Source organism: Oncorhynchus keta, chromosome 21, assembly GCF_023373465.1.
Source record: "Oncorhynchus keta strain PuntledgeMale-10-30-2019 chromosome 21, Oket_V2, whole genome shotgun sequence".
In the NCBI taxonomy this organism is placed as follows: domain Eukaryota; kingdom Metazoa; phylum Chordata; class Actinopteri; order Salmoniformes; family Salmonidae; genus Oncorhynchus; species Oncorhynchus keta.
This window is the reverse complement of record NC_068441.1, coordinates 8,511,907-8,532,401: the sequence shown is the minus strand read 5'-3', so window position 1 is coordinate 8,532,401 and position 20,495 is coordinate 8,511,907. Positions and strand designations below refer to the sequence as shown.

Sequence of the window (20,495 nt, the reverse complement as noted above, 5' to 3'; positions counted from 1 at the left end):
TGTACCTCCGGTATAATATTTCATAGCAATAATTAAGGTCTGTCCATTGCAACATTGTATCTCTTGAGTGCACCCTTCCCCTCCCCTCCTTGGCGTTGCAAATTTCACAGAGAAAGTGTGTAGTCCAGCCTGGTCCAAGCACTCTATGCCATGATTAACCCTAACAAAATGAGGCCTTTGAAACCGCGAGTGTGGGATTTTGTGTACTAGTCTTATTTACAGGGGTAAGCTCCAAAAACATGCCTTAATTACCTCTGGCTAGGCCGCTGATGTTAATTTTCTGTGGTCACGTGTTATAGCCAATTACTCAGGAACTAATGAAGTGGAACTCTGCTCAACAGAGTTCAACTGCATCCTCCTCTCAGTTCCACCTAGTTTACATATCCCACTGTGGGATGCTGCTCATCAGTAATGAACATTAAACCAGCCAATGCGTCAGACCAGAATGCAGCCGTGTCGATACCCATACCTCATTGAATCATTTCTCTCCAGCTAGCTATCTTAATCTCGGGAGGCCATTGAGGGAGAAGAGGCACGTGATCTATACCACAGTGTTATTAGGGATTAATCCCTGACAGATATTTTCCCTTGCAGGCACCATTAGCTCAGATTCATCCCACTTGGTGTTTCCAACACCTGTGACCACCGTCCGCTGGGCACAAGAATTATTACCATTGTATTTTTCTCTGGTATATAAATTAATCATGGGGATCATGAGCAACTACTTTAAATTTCTGGACTGTGACCAAGAAACACATCCTCCCCAAGGATGCCCAGGACGTATGCATCGTTAAAAACAGAGCAGTGCTATCTGACAGAGGAACAGTGCCATCTCTCTCAGTCGTACCGTACACTTCCGGGAATCTAGGCTCTGCATCTTGACGCTGAGCATAATCATAGCTTCCATCCATGGGGCAAAGGCAAACAGCTCCATGAGTTTGACTTTGAGCGCCAGGGGGAGAGGACGTGCTACAGCGAGGAGACAAAAGAAAGTTGATCAGCTTGAAAGTGAAACTGGACAGCTGACTAGACCAAACATAAATTAGCATCGATCATCTGGCAGAGCAGGGACACTAATGACTTTAGGCTTCAGGGCCTTGTTAGACAACCTCGGCAATGGACTGCAATGGTTCCCCTGCCCTCCCGATCCTCTAAGTACCCATAAATAGCGATAACTCCTCAGTGATCCTAGTCGCCACAGGTATGGCTTGATTAATTCCACTCCTCTACTACACAATTCATATTCAAGTTTGGTGCTCTACGGTATGTTTGAGTTGACATCAACTCAGCCATGAACAATGTGTAGCACCTGTCTGGGTGGATAAGAGTGCCAGGAGGATCCCTACAGCATGCAGCAGCAGTTCTTGGAGTTGGAAAATGGAATGATTTGGATTGGCCAGAATATGATGATTGGGGGGGTCGGTATTCAAAGCCCTGATTCTACATCGTCACAGTGGGATCTACTTGGACCAAAAGGAAGAATGTCCCCTCTTGGTCAATGTACATCTCTACTGTCTATTTTTCTTTGCACCGCACACTCTGCCAGAGGATTGTGTGCTCTGATTTTTTTTTTGGCAAGCTTGCCTGAATTTAGATCACATTGATTGTGAATGACTCAGCTCAGTAGCTGGCATGTATAATTTATTGATTGCAAATAGCCGTTTTGGGTAGTTGGCTGACAAATATTCCCAAAAGGATTCAGAGAGTTGAAAATTGCACACAAACTTAATATTACCATAAATGGTACATACTGTATACCCCTACCAAGGACTGTAGATTGATGGTACTACAGACTGGTGGTATTTCAGACGGATGGTATTGCAATGGATAGGGGGGGATAGTCCATGCATTTAGCTCTCCCATGAGGTGTTCAAATAGGTCCAATGTGAGTTCTGTCTATTGTGATATGGGTACTGTTTCAGCGTCAGTTTTCCCCTACATGAGACACATACATCACCCATAAGGGAAGGCATCAGCCAAATGTCCTGTTACTGACTTATTCCTCCGTAGTTGATTGCGATTCAGGGCAAAGATGTGGGCAGAATGACTAGGGGGAAAAAGGCAGCAGGTTTAAAAAAAAAAGTAGAAGATAAAGAAGATAATGAATCTAATTGAATCTCTTCTCATCCCTACTGAGATCTAAGCCCTTTTATCTTTCCTGATTACTACTCTTCCCCTTTTCTTATATTAAGTTTCCAACATGGCTATTTCTCACCACAGGAAATGAGACTGCACTGATTGCAAAGAGGGAAAAGAAACGGATGTAAAAGTTTGGAGAAACGTTGTCGCCATCGAACGTAAATGATCTGGTTTTTCACATTAGAACGTCATCTGGAAGAGCATTGTATAACTGTACAACGTGGCATTAGCTCAACTCCACAGCTGGAGGGGCAGTACCTGAGTCAAGAAGTAGCCGACATTACCTATGTACAGTAGGAGTTCATGCTGAGCTTTTCATGCTGGGCACATTGTGTAACTTACAAAGGTCATGGTTTTAACACCTCATGTCAGAGAGAATTACTATTATTTATCTTTCCTTTTAGCTTTTACTTTACTTTCCCATCCGTGTATGGAATTCTGTTCACGCGGAAGGTGATCACAATCTAGGAAAACTGTGTTCCCGTCTCAATTTATATCGGAGATGTATTGCACCTATTCAAATGTCTCCCATTCGGGCCTGTGTTAATAGTCTAGGTATTTATGTACCAATCGCAGCACATCATAATGAGCTAATGTTATTGATACCTAACCCTCTCTGTCTGGAGCTGCTGATCAAAGCATGTGATTGTGTATAGCAGCAATTCTTTGCTCTTCACAGCAATAATAGTTCTCTCTGATGCTTCATAGAGGATATCGTCTGTGTCTGCTCTGTGTTTCGAGGCGGATTGCTCTCTCTAGCTCTCTCAATAGAGGCCAGGTTAAATGGAAATGTCTCACCGCGCTGTCATATTCCCTGCCCTTCAAGAGTCACATCGGACATCTCCCCGGCACATCCTTTTCACTGCTGTGAGGAGAGAGAAATGCATGCAGATCTGTGTATGTATCACGTTATTTTCCACAGTGTAACCGTATTGAACCAGTAGTTTCGGCGAAATCTAAACAGGGCCTTTGGCAGGGCGGTTGAGCTACTCATCTGCTGCTTCTGCAAGCCTTGAATCTGTTTTCTCGCTCCCTTGACTTGTGCTCCTGGGAGATATTGTAGCAGCAGAATGTACACACCAAATATCAGCTCCTGTAGATCAGCTACTAGCTTGTCCCTCAGGCACGGGATCTTGACCCTGCTTATTTTGATGAATTCATTATTCATGGTTGACTGATTTTCCTCAATTCCAGCTCCATTTTTCAACAGGCTCAGTGTATAGCCTATTGCAAAAGGATTGTTGTCACATTGCCCATTTTGTCTTTTCTCCTTTCCGCAGCTACAAGGAGCAGAGTTTACACAGGAAATTTTCCCCTCTCCCTGGCAATTGGATGGGAAGAAAGAAAGCCTTTGACCTTGGAAAATGAAAATGTTGTTGCCATGGGAACTGTTAATCCTTCTGTCACTCACGGACTGCCTTGCTGGTAAGATGTCCCCCAAGTTGCCTTTGATACCACACCTGATCTGCATACACCCCTCTGCAAGCGATACACCCCTCTGACTGTTCTATAATTTCCATATCTCTTCAAAGAGTATCATGCCATTCTCACCCAGGATGCATGCTGTTAGGGGGTTTCCTTCGGTATGACATCACTCGTCATTTGATCTATATCACCACAAAGGATCATGTGTCAAACTTGACCAAACTTGGAGTGAAAGATGTAGGGTTTGTGATTAACTCGCAACACAATGGTTTCCATGGTGCGAATCTATTTTGTATTTCTCATTCTTCATGTCATATGTCTCGCTTTATGCTCATCTCCATGGCAATGACACTTCCTTAGCTTCTTAGCCATACCACTCAACAAACACCTGCAAGGTCCCAATTACTAACCTGAATTCTGTTTCCGTACACCGGAGTGACCTTCGAGAGGCAGAGATCTGGAGTGTCAATATAGCAGTGTATCTCCCACACTTTATGTCTGGGTATTATGAACTATCTACAGAATGGAGAGGGATTTAACGTTGACGCGCCTGGCTGACAGATGTAAATGGAAGTCTAGCCCGGATATTTACAAGCCATCAGACAAAAATGTATTTAAATGTACACAGTGTATGGAGTAGGTGGCTATTGTGTTATCTATGCTGCCATCTCCATTGAGTTAGCATTTTTATCTTCAGTCAGCACTTTCTCAGGGACACGTACAGATCAAGGCAGCCTGGAAAAGAAAAACGACAATGACGAGAGGGGGGACGACGACAGAATGTGGAGATGTCAAAGACTTCTACTTGGTGCGGGTTGATGTATTTTCCTCATCATTGAGCTCACATTTACATAAATACATATATAATTGATATTCAGCGTGCATGTGTAGTTTGATGACAAGTTGGAGGGTGACTGCTAGCCAGGGTGAGATCTCTCCAAATTACACGAAGCACAAGCATTTCCCAGGTTGAATAGACCAGCTATAAAAGGTTCATTCATTTATTTCCTTTAAAGGACAGAGATATGAAGCACCTCCCTTGGAGGCTGAGGAAGGAAAGGAGGTCCTCACCTCAGGCAAAGCTTCTCCCCCACACTCTCATTAGCATGATGATGATGCGGGAGGGAGGGAGTACTTCTCTTTGTCCTAGTCTTCAAGGTTAGGTACCTGTAAATTTTATATATATATATATATATATATATATATATATATATATATATAAAAGAATCTCATATCGTTCATATGAAAGACTGTTGATTTCCAAAGGGGACATTAGAACTTGGACTGTAGCTGTGGAGAGCCACCGACAGGATACTGTAGCCTACTGTGTGTCGGAACAGAGAAGACGATTAGTTCTGACGGAGGGGGGTTACGCATTAAGGGAACGATAGCTGCATTTCAGCGGAGTCAATTACTGTAACATGGGGTAATTACTCTGGTGTATTGGTAAGTTGGCAGCAGCTTACCAAAACAGCAGACCTGACTGAGCTGCCATCCGTGTCACGGGTGTGCCAACAGACTGGATGGAAAGAAGGAGAATACTGTGGAAGATGTCCCTGGACTTCCTGTATGACTTGTCCGTGTGCGCTGTAAAATGCGGCGTCCGAGTATGCGTGCAGAGCTACAGGGTGTAGAGAATGGGATCAGTTCATTGGCCTCTAATTGTCAGTGGCGTATTTGTTCTCTCTCATGTCAACACTCTGGCGAGGCTGTCATTGTAGCCTAAAGACTACTGTCTGTACAGTAAAACAGGTTGGGTACATAGTTGGGTATAGGTTCACACAATGTATAATTTTGTCCTCAGTGATTGGCTTCCACCGTACAGGCGTAGTTGTCGGTAGCAAGGTAAAACTAAAGCGGGGGAGCTCTTTTCACTCAGAGAGAAGCGCACGCCATGGACCTGTCTTCACTCAAGAACCAAGTGACAGCGTTTTCCCCCTGAGGTCTGAGGACAACAAGGTGTTCATCAATTGTAAAGCAAAGGGGAACCCAGTCCCGCATTATAAGTAGGTGCTTGTCCTTTAAACTCTTTAGCTTTTCATACCTTTCCCCGTGTCAGTATTTTCATTTAGAATACTGTGTTGTCCTGTGGCCATGTTGGCTTGTACTGTCTGATCGTGAGGAATAATCATTTGTGTTTGTGTGTGCGGCTCTACAGATGGAAGGTTGATGGGGGATATATTGACATGGATTTGAACTACAACCTGGTTGAAGGAAACCTGTTGATCAATCACCCCCATGCAACACATCACGGGGGCGTTTACCAGTGTATTGCTACCAATGTCTTTGGGACCATCGTCAGCAGGGAGGCCAAGGTTCAGTTTGCATGTGAGTAGATTTGGACTCCTATCTTCAATACGAAGGAACAACAAAACACTGCCATTTCAGACATTTACCTAAAAAAAAACGTTCATTTTCAAGTGTTTTTTAGAGACACGTCTTCGAGAGACAGTCTGTTTCTCTAGTCATGACACATCAAGTGAAGATGTGATTTGCTACGATTTAACGCACGATTAAGTACAGCACAAGCAAATCATTCAGGTTAGGAACCCCAAAAGGGTTTTTCTTCTCACTCCGGAAGCATGTTTTAATTTGAGAAGAGCTGTTACTTTGGGGTAATTGCCGTGTTGACATGCACTAAGCCTGCAGCTCCATTAGTGATTAGTGTAAGTCGGAATCTTAGAATGGTTTTTAACTCTGGCTTAATGTTACACCCTGACTAAATCACATCATCTGGAGCGCTTTCAACAACAGATGGGCACGTTTACCTCTCTTCTTCTCACTCAAATGCACTGTGAAATTCACTCCCTCTGTAGCCAGTGAAAAGATAAACATCATTCCAGACTAAAGTTCTCCCATGAGTCCATCAACACATTTATTTACATCTCTGGAGATAGTGCCAAGACTAACCCAGTTGGTATGGTCCACCTGAGTGATATGCCTTGGTAGACCTAGTAGGGTGTTCATATGTCAATGTTGTTTCTTTTTACAATGCAGGTCTACTGACAGGCTCCAGCTAATTAAACAAACCAAACCAATCCCACATTACGTTTAGGGAAGTTATAACCAATCTCAGGGGGTAGGGGTTTGTATTATTCATGCAGGAAGGGTGCTCATACTTGATATGTTCATTTAAATGGTGATAAGCCTTCGGATGAGATGAGACTTTGTTATTGTTGATATTTGCCTGCCCCCCTCTTGGGATTTGAATGATATTTCCAAAGGTTTGGGGTCCCTGGAGCTGTCTATTTCTCCTCGTAATGCAGCAGCATTTAATGAAAAGTGAAAGTGATCCGTAAAACCCCGGTTTAGAGAGAGGTATTTATGTCTCTCCCTGTTCACACATGTCACTGGTGGTATTAGCAGGGAAGTAAAGCAAATGAGGTACAAGCAATGTGCATAGAGAGGAACATGGTCTTCAAAATGAAAATGCCCTCTCCAGAATCTCACTGCAATTTAGGGGAGGTTCAACTATTGACGTCTGAAAGTAATCAGAGCCACTTTGTCTTTGCCTCCCCACAGATCTGCAGAACTTCAGCAGAAAGTCCAGGAACACAGTGTCAGTGAGAGAAGGCCAGGCTGTGGTGCTGCTATGTGGCCCTCCACCCCATAATGGAGGTACCACACTCTTACAACAACAAAAAGGTGCTATCTAGAACCTTAAAGGGTTCTTCGGCTATCCCCATAGGAGAACCCTTTGAAGAACCCTTTTTGGTTCCAGGTAGAGCCTTTTTGGGTTCCATGTAGAACTCTTTCCGCGGAGGGTTCTACATGGAACCCAAAAGGGTGCTCCTATGGGGACAGCTGAAGAACCATTTTGGAACCCTTTTTTTTCCTGAGAGTGTATAACGCTTTGTATCCTCAACCCTTACTGATTCTATGCTGCTTCTCTTTCACACACGCCCCAGCTATCTTACGCCCCGTCACAATCACACCCACTTTCCTTCCCCAACACTGCTGCACATCTCTGCTCTCATATCTACTATTTCTTCTCACTTCTAGTCTTTCATATCCTACTTTCTCTCTCTTCCTCTCCTGTGGGACTGGCTTTTATGATCAGTCCTACTGGACTGGAGCAGGATCCCTCATCTACCTGAACTCAACCCAAACTCCAAATGTCGTTACATCCCCAGTTCATACCCTCACACTTCATGGCCTCAAGCTCACTCTTTCCCAGTGTGACCCGCTACCGTGCTATCATTTGTAAGCCTCCGGCGCTCCACTTCCTTCCAGCGCTCCTGGTGGCTGGTGTGTCGGGGGGGGGGGGCTTTATCCCGTGGCACAGCTGCGAGTCTGTTCCGTGTCTGTGTGCTGCTGATTAGCAGACCCTCAAAGTGCCCCGCACTCCTGAAGCCATTCCGCGCCACTACCACAATTTCACGCCAGCGTACCAGCATTTCTCCACTCTCTGTTTCCAACTGAATCAATGGCCACGAGGGATTCAAACCGCACCTTTTTTGCAATCTCTCTTCCTTTTCCCCAAAATGCCTTCATCTCTTCATTTTATATTTTCTAGTTTTTCTTCCAGACATTTGATGGGATTGTGTTTCACAATGCTGCTGTCTCCAGGTGGATTTCAGAGGAAAGGCATACATTTTTGAATTGGAGAACAACGCCGTGGATTTTTAGATCCAAGCAAACATGTTTGTTTTCTGTCATAACTTGTAGTAATGTCAAACCAATTTAGTGCAAGTTATTGCTGATACAGAAATGCAGAGCCATATAAATGTTATTTCAAGCAACTTGAGCCATCAGTAGTAGGTGTTCTGAAATGGTCTGTGTTCAGTGTTCAATTCTGCGAGTCCTCTGTTGCTGTGAGACCACAACCCTTAAGCAGAACCACTCCATAATACTCTCTAATCATGAAAGGTCTGTCACTATGCCCTGACTTTCACTATGATCATTTTAATTCACTGTTTCCCTGAAGGAAGCAATAGGATCTTTACTGTCTGCCCAGTCAAAAGTCTGACTGCAGGATATAATGTGTTCCTTGATCAGAGGGGCTCTAATACCCCCAGCCCACCCTACCCTCCCTGCCTCTTAAGAAGCTCTTAATTTGACATTGATGTCTCCAGATCCCGCTGCTCCAACCCCCCCTCTGTCCATCTCTCTTCTCTCTCTGTCTCTCTTTCACTCCCTCTCTCTCTCATTAAAGGGCCGCCGAGTCTAAAGGCTGTCAGGACAAAAAAGGACCCAGCCTAGATTACGATAATGTTTTTGAACTTGGAATTTACTCCACTGTCTGTGTGATCGGCATAAGCCGGTGGCACTGACCCGTAGTACGCGCGGGAGGAGGCTGCTATCTCCTCTAACTGAAAATGGAATTCAATAGCGTATATCCAAATCCCTGCTTGCTCTCTGAAATGCTTGGAGACGTGAAAAGAGCAAGGTTCAGCCATGTTAAGCTGTCGAGCTAAAACAACAAACAAAAAACATAACATTATTGAATGACGCGTTATTCAATTAGAAACTGTTTGAAATACTGCTGTTGAGTATGTCGGTGGGCACAGACTAGAATGCCATGAGTGCCATGGACGTGCCACCGTCTGTTAGTGTGACTGTTTTGTGAACTGCCCACTGCACATAAGTCTTATTACACTGTCTAAGTGCAATGTTATTAGATATTATAAGATGCAACTACTGCATGTCTCCATCCTTTTTATAGCTACAGTACAGGTACACGAGTCTAACCTGATCTCTTGTTTATCCTTAGTTTCGCCACACTGGCAGATTTTGTGATGTCATTGGCACAAGTATCTCTTCCTCTGTCAATGCCCACGATCCTCTGCGGTCGCTGTCTGTGCTCTTTCCCCTGCAGAGATCAAATACTCGTGGGTTTTCAACGGACGCCCAAGTTTCCTGCTGCAGGATACCCGTCGCTTCGTCTCCCAGAGGACCGGCAACCTGTACATCGCCAAGGTGGAGGCCTCCGATGTGGGGAACTACACGTGTGTGGTGAGGAACATGATGACCAACGCCACCGCGTACAGCTCGCCCACCCCCGTGGTGCTGCGCAGGGACGGTGAGCATGCTCCACTGCTTCCACTGGCTCCACTGGCTCCTGCTTATCCTGCATGCTGACCTCGCCTGTACAGTTGTGGGGAGTGAAAGCTAGGGAGATAAATCAGTCGTCTTGAGCGCGACGGTGTTTGTTTAGCTGCTGCTCAGGATCGGGGTTGTGCAGTATTCACGCTACCGAGCCGTAGGTCTGATGCCGCGTTCAAGACAACTGGGAACTCCGAAAGAATACACGGTTCAATCATGACGCCAGTGATCTTCAGGTCGGTCAACTGGAGCTCTAAGAAAGAGGTCGGAGTTGGAGGACCGTTGAAAGGGATTTTTCTCAGTCGGAGCTCGGTTTTTCTTTCTCCAGAGTTCCCAGTTGTTTTGAACGCGGCATGAAAAGCCATCTCTCCCTCTGCATGAAAAGACACGTTTACGCATTTCCTTATCCGGAAATGTAGAGTGCATAGACACACACAGACACACTCACACACGTGCACACAAACACATTTCTGCACAGTGAGATTCACCTCACCAACCCCATTACCAGTGATTATACAGTGTGTGCCACTTAAGATTTGAGCTGGAGCAGAGATGTTGTAAAGCATATTAACACGCAGGCATGCCCTTTACCAACCTGCTCTGTGCCACAGTTCTTGCATTTCATTTGAATTATAGAATGCAATGTTCATTTTGTGTGTGAATTAATGTGATGTTCTTCCACCTGACACAGCTGTAATGGGAGAGTATGAGCCAAAGATTGAAGTTCAGTTCCCCGAAAGTCTTCATGTCACCAAAGGATCATCAGTGAAACTGGAATGTTTCGCCTTAGGAAAGTAGGTCTCAAATCAAATCAAATTGGATTTGTCACACGCAGCGTTTACAACGGGGGTGGACTTAACCGTGAAATGCTTTTTTATTACCTAAAAAGAAAAACGGTAACACAAGAGGAATAAAATACACAAGAATTGAGCTATATACAGGGAGTACCAATACCAGATCAATGTGGAGTTATATACAGGGAGTACCAGTACCAGATCTATGTGGAGTTATATACAGGGAGTACCAGTACCAGATCTATGTGGAGTTATATACAGGGAGTACCAGTACCAGATCTATGTGGAGTTATATACAGGGAGTACCAGTACCAGATCTATGTGGAGTTATATACAGGGAGTACCAGTACCAGATCTATGTGGAGTTATATACAGGGAGTACCAGTACCAGATCTATGTGGAGTTATATACAGGGAGTACCAGTACCAGATCTATGTGGAGTTATATACAGGGAGTACCAGTACCAGATCAATGTGGAGTTATATACAGGGAATACCAGTACCAGATCAATGTGGAGTTATATACAGGGAGTACCAGTACCAGATCTATGTGGAGTTATATACAGGGAGTACCAGTACCAGATCTATGTGGAGTTATATACAGGGAGTACCAGTACCAGATCAATGTGGAGTTATATACAGGGATTACCAGTACTAGATCTATGTGGAGTTATATACAGGGAATACCAGTACCAGATCTATGTGGAGTTATATACAGGGAGTACCAGTACCAGATCTATGTGGAGTTATATACAGGGAGTACCAGATCTATGTGGAGTTATATACAGGGAGTACCAGTACCAGATCTATGTGGAGTTATATACAGGGAGTACCAGTACCAGATCTATGTGGAGTTATATACAGGGAGTACCAGTACCAGATCTATGTGGAGTTATATACAGGGTACCAGTACCAGATCTATGTGGAGTTATATACAGGGAGTACCAGATCAATGTGGAGTTATATACAGGGAGTACCAGTACCAGATCTATGTGGAGTTATATACAGGGAGTACCAGTACCAGATCTATGTGGAGTTATATACAGGGAGTACCAGATCTATGTGGAGTTATATACAGGGAGTACCAGTACCAGATCTATGTGGAGTTATATACAGGGAGTACCAGTACCAGATCTATGTGGAGTTATATACAGGGAGTACCAGTACCAGATCTATGTGGAGTTATATACAGGGAGTACCAGTACCAGATCTATGTGGAGTTATATACAGGGAGTACCAGTACCAGATCAATGTGGAGTTATATACAGGGATTACCAGTACCAGATCTATGTGGAGTTATATACAGGGAGTACCAGTACCAGATCTATGTGGAGTTATATACAGGGAGTACCAGTACCAGATCTATGTGGAGTTATATACAGGGAGTACCAGTACCAGATCTATGTGGAGTTATATACAGGGAGTACCAGTACCAGATCTATGTGGAGTTATATACAGGGAGTACCAGTACCAGATCTATGTGGAGTTATATACAGGGAGTACCAGTATCAGATCTATGTGGAGTTATATACAGGGAGTACCAGTACCAGATCTATGTGGAGTTATATACAGGGAGTACCAGTACCAGATCAATGTGGAGTTATATACAGGGAGTACCAGTACCAGATCTATGTGGAGTTATATACAGGGAGTACCAGTACCAGATCTATGTGGAGTTATATACAGGGAGTACCAGTACCAGATCTATGTGGAGTTATATACAGGGAGTACCAGTACCAGATCTATGTGGAGTTATATACAGGGAGTACCAGTACCAGATCAATGTGCAGAGGCACAAGGTAATTTGAGATAGATATGTACATGAAGGCAGGGTAAAGTGACTAGACATCAGGATAGATAATAAAAAGGTATTTTAGGTAGATATGTACATGAAGGCAGGGTAAAGTGACTAGGCATCAGGATTGATAATAATAAAACAAAGAACCGAGTAGCAGCAGCAAATGATGAGTATAAAAATGTGTGTGTTATGTGTGTGTGTGTGCGGGTTTGCGTGTGAGTGTGTATATAGTGTGTATGGCATAGACTGACCATGTGAATCGAGATGAAATCTATGATACCTTATTGATTTATTCCATGTAGAATGATTTTTAAACCTTGAGACAATTAAGACATGGATTGTGTATGTGTGCCATTCAGAGGATGAATGGGCAAGACAAAAGATTTCTGTTCTTTTGAACGGGGTATGGTAGTAGGTGCCAGGCGCACCGGTTTGTGTCAAGAACTGCAACGCTGCTGGGTTTTTCACAATCAACAGTTTCCCGTGTGTACCAAGAATGATCCACCAGCCAAAGGACATCCAGACAACTTGACACAACTGTGAGAAGCATTGGAGTCAACATGGGCCAGCATCCCTGTTGAATGCTTTCGACACCTTGTAGAGTCCGTGCCCCAAAGAATCGAGGCTGTTCTGAGGGCAAAACGGGGTGTGGGGGTGCAACTCAATATTAGGAAGGTGTGCATAGAGTCATTGCAAGATAGGGTCAGTGCAGATAGTTTGGGTAACCATTAATCAACTGAGATCATTAGCAAGCACAATGTAGCAGCATCACATAGTCTTTGCATATGGAATTTCAGATTCTGAGAATGTACTGTATTAGTCATTGGCCAGACATCTCCCATGACACACAACAATGTTAGATATCTATGTCTGGCAGCTAATGTATTAATACTAAGTGTCAGTATGAAGCATGTGGCTGTGGTGACCTTTCCTGCCTGACCTCTCCAGCCCAGTGCCTTCCATCACATGGAGGAGAACAGATGGGAATCCCCTCCCTGGCAAGATCAAAATCAATCATTCCAACGGGGTCCTGGAAATACCATATTTCAGACCGGAGGATGCTGGTGTATATGAGTGTGTTGCAGAGAACTCCAGAGGAAGGAACGTTGCCAAAGGACAACTCATATTCCAGAGTATGATCACATCACAACGTATATAGATTAACAGTTGTATGTTGCTTTTGTGATAGGCGATAATTCATTTAACTGTTCAGAGGATTTCCTCATTTTATTTCCCAGGCTCATAAATGCTTATTTGTTTAATAATGAAACAACTCAAACCGACAAATGGTTTTCAACTTTAAATCCTTAAATATAACTAATAAAAATGAACAATTCCTTGAATGGTAATGAGTTTATCTGTCTTTTGTCAACGTTTAGCTAAACAAGTCTAATTAAAATTTCGAGTCCATAAATTATGGATAAATTATGGATAATGAGTCAGGCCTGGAAAACCTTTTTCTGTATGAAAGGCCATTATAATGACAGGATAATCTGGAATTAATTTGTACCAATTAACCTTTCTGTTTAGTCATTCTGAAGTAGCTAAGCCGTTGTCTTGCCAACTTGAATACTGCCAATAGCCAGTTGGTCCTTAGAGAAAAATACAAATGGCATCCCAAGCTTAAGGCAGCTTCCAGCTCTTCCATAGAGCTATTGTTTGTGCCATTATTTATTTTAGGACGACTTAACAAAACAGTTCTGCATTGGAACTGTCAATATAAAGGCTGACATTTTGTTACTAAATCGTGTTCTTTATTCTCCAGGTGTTGAACATCTGCAGTGGGTCCAGACGTTGAAAGATGTTCATATGGCCATCGAGGCTAATCTCCAGTGGGAGTGCAAGGCGAGCGGCAAGCCTAAACCTGTGTACAGATGGCTGAAGAACGGGGAGCCCTTGGTGCTGGAGGTGAGAATGGCTTGCTAAACATTGTACTGAGCATTTTGTATGTGTCATTGTTATACTCCATTAAGAACTACTCTACCCATCTTAAGACCCTTTTTCATCTCAGATCAAAGGCACGAGATCAAACATTAAGCCGGTTTGTATTTCAAAAGTCTACCCGTGACAAGGTTTGCTGCAAAGGTCACACTATCACAAGATAGATGATATCCATATTACACTGCAGAAAAATCCTGATTGACAGTTGTTTTTTTGCTAAATCTTACATGGCCAAAATATCTAAAATTGTATTTGGCATGAACATTTGTATTGTTCAGATACTAATCTTCCTAGGTTATGCATTTCTAAAAGTATCAATTTAAACGTAGTTTTATCACACATCCCATACTAAAGTGTGTTAATGAGGGTGTGTATGTCTTGCCACCAGGACAGGATACTGGTAGAAGGTGGACGATTGGCCGTCCCCACGATCAACCTGTTGGACTCTGGTATGTACCAGTGTCTGGCAGAGAACGAACACGGCGCCATCTATGCCAGCGCTGAACTCAAAGTTGTAGGTAAGCGTGTCTGGAGGACTCTAGTCTGGAGTGTTTGTTATGTCTTGTTTAGAAAGTTGAAGCCAGAAACACCGCAAGGTCAAGACATTTGTGTAGAATCACTGTCAGTAGTCAGAACCAACTCCAAAATAAAATTAACAAAAACAGTGAATATTAGCTGAGCTATGGATTTTAGTCACATTTGCATATTTACTTGATAAAGAAAGCCAACCAGTGGTTTTTCATGAAATCCAATTTATATAATTGACTAGGATGCGTTTGACAGTTTGGCTAATGCATACAGTACATGCGATAGCTAGCTGCTGTGCCTTGTCAAAGAGAACAGAATGGTAGCAACAGGGTTTGTTCGGTTCCCCATGCAGCCTCTTCACCCGACTTCTCCAGCAGTCCTGTGAAGAAGTCCATGCTGATCCAGAGAGGGGGGGAGGTGATCATGGAGTGCCGTCCCCATGCGTCCCCTAGGGCCTCCATCTCCTGGCGGAGAGGGGGAGAGTTTCTGAAGGACAGCACGAGGTACAGTAACAGTCGTAGTAACAGTACGCATCGCTGCTCATGCCATTGATGGCACATGTAAAAGGGCCCTTCTCCTGGGGCCGTGCTTTAGCCTCTAGGACTCAACCCTATGTGTCTCTACTTACGAGGACTGACGTCGACGAGTGTTCGTTTATTTTTGCTAACACCCTCTCTTTTTGCTGATGTCAACGAACTGTATCGCTCTCTGTACGTCTCTGAATTCCGGGATGTTCTGTGACCGTTATGGTAGGGGCTTTATGTTGATTATGACCTTGGTCTTTCAATCTTGTATTCAGCAGTGGCTATAGATGCTTCCTTGTAACCTCTCATGTAAGCCTCACAGCTCACACGTTTATTTGAGGTACTGGTCATAGCACCAGAAGGGTTGTGTGGATGGTGTCACTGCTGCATGGCCCTGCTGCTGAAGCTACACTAGCCTCAGGGGAATTACTGTACTAAATGTGGCCCTGCAGTCGTCTGGAAGAAAGACTCCGGCCAAGAGTACGCTGTGGACCAATGGCTGTAGCAGGCCTCTCCAACCCTGTTCCTGGAGAGCTACCATCCTGTAGGTTTTCGCTCCAACCCTAATCTAGCGCACCTGATTCTAGTAGTTAGCTGGTTGATAAGCTGAACCAGGTTAGTTACAACTGGGTTTGAAGTGAACACCTACAGGAGGGTAGATCTCCAGGAACAGGATTGGAGAGGCCTGGGCGGGAGAATAATACACTGAGTATAAAAAACATTAAGAACACCTGCTCTTTCCATGACATAGACTGACCAGGTGAATTCAGGTGAAAGTTGTGATCCCATAATTGATGTCACTTGTTTGATCCATTTCCATCACTGTAGATGAAGGGGAGGAGACAGGTTAAAGATTTTGAAGCCTTGAGACAAATGAGACATGAATTATGCATGTTTGCCATTTAGAGGGTGAATGTGCAATACAAAGGATTTGAAGTGCCTTTGTGTTATGGTAGTAGGTCCCAGGCAAACCGGTTTGTGTCAAGAACTGCAAGGCTGCTGGATTTTTCACGCTCAACAGTTTCACGTATCAAGGGGTGGTCCACCACCCAAAGGACACCCAGCCAACTTGACACAACTGTGGGAAGCATTAACATCAACATGGGCCAGCATCCCTGTGGAATGCTTTCGACAACTTGTAGAGTCCATGCCGTGACAAATTGAGACTGTTCTGAGGGCAAAAGGGCATGCCACGCAATATTAGGAAGGTGTTCTTAATGTTTGGTATACTCAGTGTATGTCCAGTATACTACTGCCTACCTTATGAGTCACCCATGTTATGATTTACTCTCTAATCTTACTCAGCAGCTATATACTGGTGCGTGTGTGTGTGTGTGTGCGCGTGCGTGCGCATGTGAGTGTGCGCATGAGTGAGTGGTTGAGAGAAGGAGAGGGGGAAAAGGTGAGAGCTTATTCTCACCAGCAGTATTCTGTTTATTGTACTCCTCTCACACCCCTGCATATACTCCCTCCAATTCTGCATCTTTAATTTGGGTGGTGTGGTTGAGTCAGACGGATTGTGAACAGGAGCCTTGGTGATACTGCTCTGTTATTCTCCTTAGTCTCCTGCTTTAGGGCTGTGGCCCAAATCAATATGTGCTGCCACATTTCCATAGTATTTCCGTAACTCAGTGGTCCTGCCTCAACATGTGAGCAGAGCGATTGATTAGTTACTGTATCATATTCCACAGAGCGGTCATGGGAGAAAAGGAGAAAGAAGTGATTACACAGGCTGTGCATCTGGACGAGAATAGAAAATGCACGGCGTGGAACGGCGTTTCTTTCTTAAAGCAGATAGTTCTTTACGTTTTGTATTTGTTTTGCAGCTCATTGCCCCTCAGGTCATGTTCTCAACGCGCCTCCATCACTCAATGTTTGATATTTTTGTCAATAAATCAGCGCAAAGCACCCTGTGTCAGACATGCTCTCTGGGTCTCAGCTCAGCTGGAGTGAATACATATTTATTTTTAAGAGCTGCAGTGAAATTGTTTGATTTCTGAGCTTGCAGCTCACAGCCTCTGCGTTTGATTTGCTGTATCAGAAGGTCACGATAGCTAGGAGTTCTCAGCATCGTTTATGCATGTGTTTACATTGTGTTCGTTCTAAAATAACGTACAAGCTTTAGACACCCCGTGGCCTCTGGTGTTTGTGGAATATGGCAAACAATGAATAGAAACCACTGCTTTGTTATGAGGTTGCTTTTGTGATGTATGACGTACGCCACTTTTTAAAATCTAGTTTGTGACACTTTACATAGTTGGGGATTATGTCGCAAATAGATGAAGTCAATAATATCAAAGAGAACACTGGTCCTAGAGCTGGGACGACAAACAGAAAAATGATTGACACCGACCGTACCAACCATTTATCGAAGACATTTTACTGTCATGATAAGTAGCCTATACTAGTGAAATGTGAAGTTTTCAATTAAATACTGTAAGTCTGCTTACATCGGCTACAATAGATAGTTACAATGGATAGCTACAATGGATAGTTACAACATTCAAAGTAGTAGTAGTAGTAGTTCTAAGGGTACGGTAATAATTCAAAAGTACACTCTTAGAAAAAAGGGTTCTAAAAGGAGTCTTTGTCTCCATAGGAGAACCCCTTTTTTTACCTTTATTTAACTAGGCAAGTCAGTTAAGAACAAATTATTATTTTCAATGATGGCATAGGAACAGTGGGTTAACTGCCTTGTTCAGGGGCAGAACGACAGATTTTCATCTTATCAGCTCAGGGATTCGATCTTGCAACATTTCGGTTACTAGTCCAATGCTCTAACCACTGAGCTACCTGCTTATCCATGTAGAACCCTCTGTGGAAGGGGTTCTACATGCAACCCAAAAAGGATCTACCTGGAACCAAAAATGGTTCTTCAAAGTGCTTTCTAATGGGAGGAAGAAGGAAGGAAGAACCCTTTTAGGTTCTAGATAGCACCCTTTAAAGTGTAGGCTAACCGGTGCACATTTGTTATAAACTTATCCTTCCATTTATCGTTATTGTGATATTTCAGTCAATTTATAGAAATATGGAGAGAGAAAAATTGCCGAGCTCTTAATGGTCCCTGATTAGTATTTCAGTCATGTGCCTTTCAACCATTGTTGCTCTAGTTCCCTTGGTTTCTCAGACCTTACACCCAGCTACAAGAGAGATGGCTCTCTAGTCCTATCTGCTTTCATTACCTTTTGGAAATGTATTTTAGTGTTTTGATAGGATCTCACACATGGTGGATTTTCATGAAATTGAATACATAGAATGATCCTCTGGAGGAAGGATTCTTTTTTTTTTACCCCTTTTTCTCCCCAATTTTCGTGGTATCCAATTGTTTTAGTAGCTACTATCTTGTCTCATCGCTACAACTCCGGTACGGGCTCGGGAGAGACGAAGGTTGAATGTCATGCGTCCTCCGATACACAACCCAACCAGCCGTACTGCTTCTTAACACAGCGCGCATCCAACCCGGACCAATGTGTTGGAGAAAACACAGTGCACCCGGCAACCTTGGTTAGCGCGCACTGCGCCCGGCCCGCCACAGGAGTCACTGGTGCGCGATGAGACAAGGATATCCCTACCGACCAAGCCCTCCCTAACCCGGACGACGCTAGGCCAATTGTGCATCGCCCCACGGACCTCCCGGTCGCAGCCGGTTACGACAGAGCCTGGGCGCGAACCCATGGACTCTGATGGCACAGCTGGCGCTGCAGTACAGCGCCCTTAACCACTGCGCCACCCGGGAGTCCCCGAGGAAGGATTTTACATGTTTTTTTAAACATTTGTATCTAAAAGCATAATTGAGAAATAATTAATCAAATTTGCCATATTTATGACAGGCCTTCTTTAAGTCCATAATGTTTCATCTGTAGGTGCTACAAAGCAGAATTTGGTGGCAAACAAAGCTTTACTGCATGCTCTGTAATAGAGGTCGACCGGTTATGATTTTTTAACGCTGATACCGATACCGAATATTGGAGGACCAAAAAAAGCCGATGCCGATTAATCGGCCGATTTAAAAAAAATGTATTTGTAATAATGACAATTACAACAATACTGAATTAACACTTATTTTAACTTAATATAATACATCAATAAAATCAATTTAGCCTCAAGTAGATAATGAAACATGTTCAATTTGGTTTAAATAATGCAAAAACAAAGTGTTGGAGAGGAACGTAAAAGTGCAATATGTGCTATGTAAGAAAGCTAATGTTTCAGTTCCTTGCTCAGAACATATGAAAGCTGGTGGTTCCTTATAACATGAGGTTTCAATATTCCCAGGTAAGAAGTTTTAGGTTGTAGTTATTATAGGAATTATAGGACAATTTCCCTCTATACCATTTGTATTTCATTAACCGTTGACTATTGGATGTTCTTATAGGCACTTTAGTATTGCCAGTGTAACAGTATAGCCTCCGTCCCTCTCCTCGTTCCTCACATGGCTCGAACCTGCAACACAACGACAACAGCCACCACATCGAAGCAGCGTTACCCATGCAGAGCAAGGGAAACAACCACCCCAAGGCTCAGAGTGAGTGAAGTTTGAAACGCTATTAGCGCGCGCTAACTAGCCAGCCATTTCACTTCGGTCACACCGGCCTCATCTCGGGAGTTGATAGGTTTGAAGTCATAAACAGCGCAATGCTTGACGCACAACGAAGAGCTGCTGGCAAAACACATGAAAGTGCTGTTTGAATGAATGTTTACGCGCCTGCTTCTGCCTGCCACCGCTCAGTCAGATACTTAGATACTTGTATGCTTGTATGCTCAGTCAGATTATATGCAACACAGGACACGCTAGATGATATCTAGTAATATCATCAACCATGTGTAGTTAACTAGTGATTATGATTGATTGTTTTTTATAAGATAAGTTTAATGATAGCTAGCAACTTACCTTGGCTTACATTTGCTTAACAGGCAGTCTCCTTGTGGAGTGCAACGAGAGAGGCAGGTCGTTATTGCGTTGGACTAGTTAACTGTAAGGTTGCAAGATTGGATCCCCGAGCTGACAAGGTGAAAATCTGTCTTTCTGCCCCTGAACGAGACAGTTAAACCCACCGTTCCTAGGCCGTCATTGAAAATAAGAATGTGTTCTTAACTGACTTGCCTAGTTAAAAATATATCATTTTTTAATTAAAGATTAAATAAAGGTGTAGTAAAAAAATAATAATAATAATTAAAAAAATATTAAAAATATATAAAAAATAAATAAAAAAAATCGGTGCTCAAAAATACTGATTTCCGATTGTTATGAAAACTTGAAATCGGCCCTAATTAATCGGCCATTCCGATTAATCGTTCGACC

General features: G+C 43.4%; 1 protein-coding gene across 1 annotated transcript in view; it reads left to right on the top strand.

Moving 5' to 3' along the window:
- Positions 1 to 20,495, top strand: part of LOC118399746 (contactin-4) — a 92,655-nt gene that overhangs the window by 57,173 nt on the left and 14,987 nt on the right. The window contains exons 2-11 of the mRNA XM_035795998.2: positions 3,420 to 3,564; positions 5,444 to 5,570; positions 5,723 to 5,892; positions 7,087 to 7,182; positions 9,383 to 9,586; positions 10,301 to 10,403; positions 13,149 to 13,333; positions 13,966 to 14,108; positions 14,530 to 14,659; positions 15,022 to 15,172. Of these exons, the coding sequence (XP_035651891.2) occupies positions 3,504 to 3,564; positions 5,444 to 5,570; positions 5,723 to 5,892; positions 7,087 to 7,182; positions 9,383 to 9,586; positions 10,301 to 10,403; positions 13,149 to 13,333; positions 13,966 to 14,108; positions 14,530 to 14,659; positions 15,022 to 15,172 (1,370 nt within the window). The 5' untranslated portion in view covers positions 3,420 to 3,503. The remainder of the gene's footprint in view (positions 1 to 3,419; positions 3,565 to 5,443; positions 5,571 to 5,722; positions 5,893 to 7,086; positions 7,183 to 9,382; positions 9,587 to 10,300; positions 10,404 to 13,148; positions 13,334 to 13,965; positions 14,109 to 14,529; positions 14,660 to 15,021; positions 15,173 to 20,495) is intronic.